The sequence below is a fragment of the Ceratosolen solmsi genome, unplaced genomic scaffold, assembly GCF_000503995.2.
Source record: "Ceratosolen solmsi marchali unplaced genomic scaffold, CerSol_1.0 scaffold2, whole genome shotgun sequence".
NCBI classification, from domain to species: Eukaryota; Metazoa; Arthropoda; class Insecta; order Hymenoptera; family Agaonidae; genus Ceratosolen; species Ceratosolen solmsi.
This window is the reverse complement of record NW_011948422.1, coordinates 2,860,959-2,872,073: the sequence shown is the minus strand read 5'-3', so window position 1 is coordinate 2,872,073 and position 11,115 is coordinate 2,860,959. Positions and strand designations below refer to the sequence as shown.

Sequence of the window (11,115 nt, the reverse complement as noted above, 5' to 3'; positions counted from 1 at the left end):
AAGAAATTTGCATGTTCATACAAGTGTGTTGAGTGATTAATAAGTTGTAAATTTATATTAAGAGGTATTGCAGAACTTTTTATTAATACGGCAGTACAAGTATAAAAATATTCTAACAATAAGCAAATTTACGTTCATATTAGTAATTGTATCGATTAATATGTAATTGACAGATACTTCGACGCCATAAATCATCTGACCACAACTTATTTAAGTAATAGTTAAGCTTATACATCTTATAATAAACAAGAGAATATTCATTCGTATATTAATATTTTTTTTTTACACAAGGCTTAAGTCTAAGCGAGGTATTGAATAATAGCAAAATTACTTTATGAAGATTTTCAATTCAATAAATGTATGGAAATATGAATTGAACAATAAGTAAAAATATAAAATTTTAAATTGTTGAATAAATCAATACATCTAAATACAAATATTTTTATGATCTTATAAATTTGAATATATTCCTAATTAATTTGATCAGCGTTACGTCTCATATATTGCAAAATTTGCAATAGAATTTTATCTTAAAAATAGGAGGAAATACTTAAATATATTAACCAATATACATCATTTGAGCGTTTTATAAAAATTGATTTAATAATATTACAGAATAAAGGAAAATCTAGGCTTACTTTACTAAAAGTCAAATATTATACATTAAACGGATTTAAAGTATTTAACATTCATAAATCGTCAAATCAGCATCTATTTTCATAAGATAAACTTTTTCATATTTCAAATATTTAATTAAAAGACTGTCTTTAAATAAAATCTAAAAGACGTTTTACAAATAAAAAATGTTATTGTGATACGTTTAAATTGAAATATATCACGTTGAATCATTCTGTTTTAATAAGTTAAATTGATATAATTATTCTACTGGAGTCTCTGAAAATTCTTTAAAACTCTTATGAATTAATTGAAATCTGTCCATATAGGCAAATGTAAAATTTGCAATTTAAAATTAATAATAATATTCTAACATAACATTAATTACGAACCGACGAATACTTTTTATCTTAGAAAGTTAAATAATAAAACTTATTGATGCGGAATAATATTAAAAATAAGTTTTAACTTTTTCCAAGTTCCAAAGTGAAATATTTATGTACATTACACGTATTTATATACATTTCATATATTTAATTAAAGTCAATCAAAAAACAAAAAAATTAAAAATTGAATAAATTATATAAAGTCGCTAATTACGATATGTAATTACTAATCCAACTACATTTCCATAATAATGAAAAGTATCATTATTTATACTGATTATTGTATAGTTTTCTAATTAACAAAATTAATTAATAATTTTTTGATGAAAAAGTGAAATGGGCATTTTTTTAAAGTAAGCATTTAAATTTAATTTTAAACTTTGAAAAAACACTTTTCGCATAAAGAAATAAAATTTGTTTTTTATTTAGAATTTGTTTTTTTATTTAAAATAGGAAATTTTCTGGCAATTATAATAATCTAATTGACGAAATAATCTAAGGAAGAAAATTACATTATAACAAATCATGTACGGTTACCCTCCTCTAATAACATAATAATTAGTGCCGATTAGTACAATTTAATGCATAGCTAAAATGAAGTATAACACTGACAATAATAATATATGAGTCAAAGTTTCGATTATTTTATATGAGATGTTATGATCGATAGTGGTAATATAAATACAATGACGGCCTCGTTAATAAAAATAAAAAAAAAAAAAAAATCTTCTGTCTATCTGTAACTTGAAAATCTTGAACTTTGAACGAACTATTAATGTGAAGTTATACATATAGTTGCTCTATAAAATATCGACTAATGAACGTCAATAAACAATAATGATCAATAGACGTACAGTAGAATATCAATAAACCTTATATACCTCTCTATTAAATAGCCTTTCTAAAAATAATTAATAATCTTCCAGATACTTATTGTCCCATCTCTCTCTCTCTCTCTCTCTCTCTCTCTCTCTCTCTCTCTCTCACTGTTATTATTCTCGCATCTTATCAATGTTCATTCTTATCAATTGAATTAATGCAAGTAATGTTTAGATCGTGTATATACAAGTGCAGAATTATGCGGCAGGAGATTGTAATAATCAATGAATTTGGAAATTAGTATACTCGATCTCCTAATCGCGCCCATCTTATCTATTGTCCGGAGAACAATTAACTCGCCCAATTAAACGATTAATAAAATCCGCCGGATCTACTTTCATCACCGCGACAATTGCGCATTCCACCTTGAACACTCTACACACTCTAATGTGCCCAATGCTAAAACTCAGACTTTAGGCACAATTAATTGCACCATCAGTGTAAATCAAGTTTCTCGTGTCTGGCGAGTAATGTCGAGAGCTGAAAAAAAAAAAAGAAAGAAAGAAAAAAAGTCATTGTAATCACTCGGCAGTCCCAATATCCGGAATGCGCCTTATGCAGTTGAGCAAATCGAGCGAGCAAGCGGCCCTTTTCCCGCACTACCGCGTCATTACGTATTTCCGTGGTCTTCCGCGGGTTCAACGGCACCGCGGCCTTCCTCCTTTTTTCAGGAACATCGCGCGCTCGCGTTGCGCAATAAAGCGGGAGAGCGCGAGCGAGCAGCGCGATCCCCGCCGCTACTCCTCGAAAAGCCAAAGCAAAAAGAGCGAATGTGAGCATAGTCTGGGACAGAAGCGAGTAGTATCGCGCGACCGTCGACTCACGCAGTCCGTTTGTTTAAATCTTGAGAAGCACGTGGCTGTTCGAGAGCCGTGCCATTCGGTCAGTTGCCCTAAAGGAAAAGTGCACTGCGGCATTATTGCATTTCTTGAATTTGGTGGCGAGGTAATTTTAGTCTGCGCTAGCTACGCGCCTCGGTCAATCTCCCGCGCAGTTGAACTCGAATCCGAATAGCGAATCGCTTGGCGAGTCATAGCGTTCATCGCGAGGTCGATTGCACCCGTTACACACTTTGTCGATTTGAGGGTTTTCTGTTAAGTCGAGTAATTTGGTGGGTTGGAAGCTTATTACCCAGAATTGCGACTTCATTCCGATCTTCCCATTCTTTGTGGACTAACATTTATCGAGTGACACTACAATCTATTGGACAGAATGCAACTTAAAATAATTCATACGCGAGGCATTTCGTTGGCCATTATTATGCCAATTCTCATTGAATATACAAATGTCTACGTATAAATGTGTTATGTAAAATGCTCGAAATCGTGCCTTTATGTTGAAAATGGATGGTATTTTTCGCTCGTCGTTATTATGAAGTGCTAATTGAATTGAAAATATTTTCGAAAATGCCTTTCTAAAATTATAATCGTGCTCGCATTTTCATTGCGTATGGAATTTTTTTCTTCAGATTTTTGAGTAAAATAACGAGAAAAACTGCACATTATATAATATGGAAAGAGTTCAAAAATACTTAGGCACGCGGCAACGTTCTATTTTAACATACATTATGATAAAACGCTATGATAACGATAATTTTCTGAAAATTTTAAACGATACAAGAGTACATGTTACTTTTCTCAAGATTCGTTTAAAAATAAATTTCAAATTTCCTTAATCATTTCATTATTTTTGTTAAAACAGATAACAAACATCGGTTACAATATATATATATATATATATATATTATATAAATTTTATGTCATTTTTGGATTAAATTTATGGTTTTGATTTATCCTGTTATATAATATATATATATATATATATATATATATATATTTACTATTTTCTTTCTATTTTTAGCCATTTAATTTGAATATTTCAGTTCGCCTTGATAAAAGTGTGCTCGATTTTCGTAAGATTCGTGCTAATGTGTCATCAGTTTGCCAAACGAGATACAAAAATTTTCCTCCTTATTCAATCAGGTATACTTGTAATATCAAATTTACTCGATTTGGTCATTTGAAAAATCCGAGAAAAAGTTGCGCGAACCAACCACCCCCCTCGCACCAATTTTTCACCAATGCATAATAACATAAATAATACTAGACTCGCAGTCCGTGAGAATCCAAATACCTTATCTGTCTATATCTATTTACGATTTGAAAAAGCATGGGACGCAGAGTGCAGTGGTGAACTGGCTCGTTGAGAACAATGTAAGCAATGAAATCAAGTCATTGCGTAGCCGTTGGCACGTTGAGGAGATCGCGGTAACTTCGTAAAACGTCCTTCTCGTCAAATCCTTTACATCGCGTGTATACTTTCAAAGGTGATATTTTGATTGACGATAGGCGAATCTAATGTCCACAGCTGATAAGCCACCGCCAAGTCAGCGATACGTACCACGCGAGTCATGTAACAATTATTGGTATGGTCGTGCAACACCTTTCGACACTCCATTACTCCAGAGTCCTATGTACTCTAATCTGAAAATTCATTGATTATCGATTGCACGGAGATAAGGAATTTTGTCCGTGCAATTCCCAATGCGAGAATAACTAATTTTGTATAATTATATAATGGCGATTTTGAAGCGATTGTATGTAATTATTTAGCATAGCCAGGGTTTATATTTGTCATAATTCATTTGCACTTGAAAGATTTTCATTCGCAATTTGTGAGATTAATTTATAACTTGCGTATTATTAATGCAAATTAAGCCGTAGAATTTGACGTAGGACGGAGAATAGTTTTCAAAGTTTTCATGGAACGCTAATTGCCAAGTGCTCAAAACATTGCTTGATTATTATATATTGGCGCATGTTCGTTAAGCATTTTTATTCTTTTATTTGCCATTCGATTGAAATGATGAAAATAGATTCCCTCGTTAAATATTTACCGACATTTAATTTAGATATTTCTTAACAGACAGCACAATTCAATATCTAACCTTATGGTAATTGTAGATCTTCCGCTCATCTCGCTTGAATAAGAAAAATTATTTAAACGGGGCATTCAAAAGTTACAGCTAGCGAAGAAAATCGTTAATTACTTATTGTTATTGGTGTAAGTATATATGGAGGGAAGAAGGAAAAAGTTAAAATGTAAGACAATTGATTGACTTTGAAATATTCAAAGGGTCATACGTGATAAGCATGCAATGCCTGATGCATTCATTTTCTTGACATACGCGGAGCTTGGCTTGCTTGGAAAATAGTTTATACGTTTTCTTTAAATTCTCCCAACTTATGCATAAACTTGACATTGATTTAAAAAAAAATATCCAAATAGATAAAATTTATGATAAAATGATTATATCTATTTAATTTTATTCGTGAATTATAATAGAAAGTGAATCATTGGGATTGAGTATTTACTTAAGGTAGTTTTATAACAAACAAAACAAAAAACAAAAACAAAAAAAAAAAACAAAAAAAAAAAAATAAAGAAAATAACAAAAAAAAAACTAGCTAGGCAATCAATTTATATATTTAACTTTGCTCGTAAAATTTTGAATCATTTTTTCTAATTGTTTTTAACAATTAGATATACGAGAATTTCTTAAAAATTTCACTTTACAATAATTGATGCTTTAAAACTAAAGTTGTATCAATTTTGTAAAAGTCATGATATCTCATCTTCTTCTCTAAATATTCAAAATTTCTTTCACATCACATGTATGAAACTATTATAGCGTATATTATTATATTTTTAGCTCAAGATTTTCGCACATTAAATATTACATGGCAAAAGCTCTCTTATTTTCCAATTCTCTAACACTCTAATACCACTCTACTACTACGTTACTTCATCAAATTTACATTTTGAACGCACAATTACTCTAGCAATATTCGAATATTTATTTTATTTATTATCATTTGTTTTCATTTTTATTTTATCTATTTTTAATCTTAATTGCATTGAATGTACGCACAGACTAAAAATAATCGTTAGACAAAGATTTATCGTTCGATACTAATTAACTCCAGTGTCACAAACATTAACATTTGAAGCAAATCTATTTAACATCGTGCTTTCATAGACGCAACTCTGTCATAATAATCGACAACCGATAAAAAGTATTTCATATAGTGTCGTAAACGAGTCACAAGCGACAACAAATAATCTTAATGAATAAATATCTTGTACAATTGGAATTTTCAATGTAATAACCAGAAGATCGCGTGCACACAGACTTCTTCGTCAAAGTGCAGTGGAGAGTAGACGGCATCAATTACGAGCGCAATTGTATGAAATTCTTCACGTACTTCAGCGCTCTATTAACAAAACTATTTTTAATAGAGTGGGACAGTGTTTGGTCGTATTCCGGGAGTTGGAATACAACAAACAAATGGGTGCGGCGTATAGCAGCATTCCATGGCCGAAACGTCAATCAATTAATCTAACATAAGCCTTTCGTTGCAAGAGACATGCTGTTGTTTCAGACAAGTTTCAGTCTGAGGCAAACAATCGAATACTTATGGGGTGCTCTTCTCCCCCAGCATACCCAGAATTCAATCTACTACTCGGTAGTAAAAATATTTATTTTTCCTCCATCAGTCTCGGTTCCTTCATCTCAATGTATATCGATGTGCGAATTGACGATTACAAGCAAATTAATCATCTCTTCTGTCTTCACGCTGTACATTAATCTCCATTAAAATTTTACAACTTTGTTGAGAAAATGTAAAATAGAAATTTTCTTTTCATTTACCATGTCGTAAAAATTTTAAGCGGGAAATTTAATATTTACGCATTTACATCTACGTTACTTTTCCAACGAATTTCCTCAATTTACAACAGTTTTATTATCATCTCGAATTATTACCGTAAATTTTTAAACCTTATTAAATAAATTCAAAGTTTCGTTTCTTTTATGCGTAAGGTAAAATTTTATACATTATGAATAGTAAAAATTTAACAATCGCACGATTCCTGAATTTTCTTTCCACGAAAGAAGAATTTCTTCAAAGAGGAAATTGCGAAAAATGTATTTTCTTAATTAAATTTAATTCATAAATTATAATTGCTTTTGAAGATTTTCTAATTTATTTCTACCAATATCACAATAAAGTTTATAATTTATTTTTCTTTATAATTTAATTTACTTTTAATTAAATATTTGATGACTTATCAAAAAAAAAAAAAAAAAAAAAACTCGAAGCTCTTAAGTATAATTTAATTAAAAAATATTTAATATATAAAAGAAAGAAAATATGTAATATAAATAAGAGAAACTATAAATTAATCTTATAAAGTTTTTTTCTTTTTTCTTTTTTTTTTTTTAAATTTGTTTAATATAGATCGATTAATATAACAATCACCTGAAGATAATAAATATACGAAAAATTCCTATTTTTAAACAAGGTATTTAAATATACAAAATTTGACTACATATCTGATTTCTACATACACTGCCAATGGCATTGACACTATTTTTTTTAAACAACCTCATCTTTCTTTCTCTCTCATTCGAGCTTGCGGTTTCTGCTTCCATTTCAATCGTTGTCTCTCTCTCTCTCTCTCTCTCTCTCTCTCTCTCGCTCTCTATTACTTCGTTCCGCCCCTTGACACCCACCCACCCTATTGCTCTCTCTCTCTCTCTCTCTCTCTCTCTCTCTATATATATATATATATATATATATATATATATATCTATCCCTATGCATATGCATCTTCTCTCTTGCTCCTTAGCCATCTAACCGTGCTCTCTCTCTCACTCGATTTATTTGCGTCAAAAAGAGTACAGGTAATTATAGAATCATCTTACTTTGCAGACAAGGATGCTAGAGCGTACCTGTCAAGGCCAAGAGAACCACGTCAATCAGTAGGAGGTCAAAATGCGATCGGTCATCTGAAACGCGTATCGCGCGCTGCGACCAAGACGACGGCAGCCACGTAAGTGTGTGGTAGCCGATAAAAAAAGTGATCGGAGAAGTGCAGTGGAGATAACCTCGTAAAGGCGGAGAGTCGAGAGTTGGGCAGCTTTTTTTGCTCTTTGGAGCAAGGTGAGTCAGCCAGGCGGTTGAGCGACTATAATTTCAGTAATTGTTTAGGCCGTTGTAAGTGGCTTCGAGTTAAAAGTCAAATAATTTTGGATTCACGTGCGGGGATGGGAGAGGGCGTGAGGAGGCTGAGTCATGCAAATCGCCGTGTCGATGTTTGCAATTTGGACAGGCGCGTATGTATGGAATTTGAAAATTTTACCGCAACGTGTGAAAAGGGACAGAGCATAACGTGACTTTTCAAGTTAATGGAACAAAAGAACGTTTAGGCTAGACGAGCATATTCGCTTTTATTAAGATTATTAATAAAATCGCTTTGGCTTTGTTCGCTGGCAATTAGAACGACGAGAGCCGACCGACCGACCGACCGACCGACCGATAACGACAATAACAACAACAACAACAACAAAAACATTAATAACAATAATAATTGCTACAAATGTTATTTTCATAAACATAATGAATTTTGTATATCTATCGCTGTTATAAACTTCATTTTCTATAAAAGTCGAAAGACGCATAAGTGATATTTTCATACGAGAAAGCGCGTAATTTTTCATCAATGAAAGAACGAGAGAAACCTTCATTATTTTTTTTTTATTGTCTCTCTCATTATCGTTATTGTTACTGCTATTATTATTATTATTATATTATAAGAAATTTACAGATTTGCGAAAGATTTACAATTCGTCGAGAGTAGATTATTGGTAATTATCTGCCCTCCTTGCTCGTTGTTTATACTAATATTTTTCGTAAATGTCTAACGGCATTATCGACGCGCGATCGTATAACTGACATTGACAAACTCGTATAATGACACGACACTGTAAGCTAATTTCCAGCCAAATTAAATGAACGTTAACTAGCGTTTACGTTGCGCGACAACGTTGTTTACATAGCCTACAGGTTTATACAAGAGTGCTTATGAATGTTTCAGTGAACGTCGGTGGGATCAAAGGCGCTCGCAGCATCTGAAATAATAAGGAAACAAGTCCGAAAGCAATAAAGCAAAAGGAAAAGCCATAACACAACGACAAAATGCCGAACACGGATAACGACCTTGAGGAGGTCATGTCGCACCTCGGCGAATTTGGCAGATACCAGGCATGGCAGTTTTCACTTCACGTGATTGGTGCTTTGACAGCCGGCCTTCACATGCTAACTCTCGTCACCGTCGCAGCCGTGCCCCCCTACACTTGCAACGTACCAAACTTTAATAATACATTTTTTCGTAATTCCACGCTCTTGCCACGCGCCATCGACAGCTGCCATTATGTCGACATCAAAAATCAGACCCACGCATGCACCTCTTGGACGTACGATACAACGTATTTTCAATCGTCGCGAGCCATCGAATGGAACTTTGTCTGCTCGCGACGCTGGATGGGTGCCATCGCCCAATCGGCCTACATGTTCGGAGTATTTGCAGGCGCTGTCACTTTAGGCAGTATGGCCGATAAATACGGCCGTAAGATTATATTTTATGTGTCCTCGGTAGCCCAACTCATCCTCGGCGTATCCGTAGCCTTTATTCCCGAATATTATACCTTCCTTGTCATTAGATTTCTTTACGGGATCTTCGGCTCGGCAGGCGCTTACATTACCGGTTTCGTATTGTCCATGGAGCTCGTCGGCGCCTCCAAGAGGACTGTCTATGGATTAATGTTTCAATTGGCATTCGCGACCGGCTTTATGTTGGTCGCGGCATGGGGAGCCATCGTAAAGGATAGGTTCTGGTTGCAAATCGTCTATGGTATGCACAGTGCCTTCCTTTTAGGTCACTGGTGGCTCATGGACGAGTCGCCCAGGTGGCTTTGGGCACAAGGCCGCATCGCCGAGGCTCTTAAGATCGTCCAGAAGGCATTGCGCATGAATAAGAGTCCGGTTATACTCGACGTTCAAAAGTACACCTCCAAAGGCAAGGTAGAAGTGATCAACGAGGACAAGTCGTTCGGTGCAACCGATCTCCTCAAAACGCCGAACCTACGAAAAAAGACACTCAACGTCTGCCTCAATTGGTTCGCAAACTCCATTGTTTACTATGGATTATCCCTTAATACGGGTAATCTCGTCGGCAATCCTTATCTCATGATGTTCCTCAGTGGATTAGTCGAGGTTCCAAGTTACATCTTCATCTGCTTCGTCATGGACCGCACCGGTCGACGAAGCCTCATTAGTGCATTAATGTTAATTGGTGGTTTATGCTGCATCATCGCCACTTTCATTCCCCGAAACATCGCGGCTGGCGCGGCCATCACCGTTACCGTCGTTTTATTTGGCAAGGCCTGCATAGCCGGATCCTTTGCCATAATTTACAACTACACGGCCGAACTCTTCCCCACCGTATTACGCAACACGGCATTGGGCGTCGGTTCCATGTGTGCTCGGCTCAGTGGCGCCCTCACCCCCATGATTATGCTGTTGGATTCATTTAATCCTAAGGTGCCGCCGACAGTGTTTGGATTTATAGCGCTGCTCTCGGGCTTTCTGTCGCTCTATCTGCCAGAGACGGTCAATCAACCGATGCCAGAGACTCTAGAGGATGGCGAAAACTTTGGAAAAGGCGACACGTGCTTCACCACCTGCTGCGGCAGCGGGTCCAAGAACAAGCGGCCTTACGAGGTTGCCCTTCAAAAGGTCGACGAACGCGAACACGACAAGAATTACCGAAGATCATAAAGGAACGATCATTTTTATTTCCTTAGTCTCTTATTCGTTATCAAAGGATAATTAATTATACACACACACACACACACACACACACACACACACACACACGCACACGCACGCACGCACGCACGCACGCACGCATATATATATATATATATATATATATAATTATTTTCTTCGTAATTTATATATATAATTGGAACTATTTGCGACGTAGAAATTGGAATGAAACAATGAAAAATACATAAACAAATATGGGATTCATATGGTTGCAATCGTATATTACAAAAAAAAAAAAATTATTTATTGATAAATGAACCGAATGACAAAGTTATTATCGATACGATGAACGTAAGGTGGTAATTCAAATTGCATTAGCCACGAGACGTTGAATTGTGTAAATTCGTGTTGAATAAATTTCAAAATTGACATTGTCTTTCGAAACGAACATCCAGTTGTCATGAAAATCAATACAATTAATATCTCCATTTCTATAATATAATTTACATTTCATTCAATTAATAAATTCACATAGCGCTAACATTATTTTTAAATCCCATATT

At 34.4% G+C, this 11,115-nt stretch overlaps 1 protein-coding gene across 1 annotated transcript; it reads left to right on the top strand.

The window, feature by feature from the left end:
• Window positions 1-8,866: 8,866 nt before the first annotated feature.
• Window positions 8,867-10,629, top strand: LOC105361785 (organic cation transporter protein). Its single transcript, XM_011499064.1, has one exon. It carries the CDS (start codon window positions 8,921-8,923, stop codon window positions 10,559-10,561), a length of 1,641 nt encoding a protein of 546 aa, XP_011497366.1. The 5' UTR covers window positions 8,867-8,920; the 3' UTR covers window positions 10,562-10,629.
• Window positions 10,630-11,115: the final 486 nt, after the last annotated feature.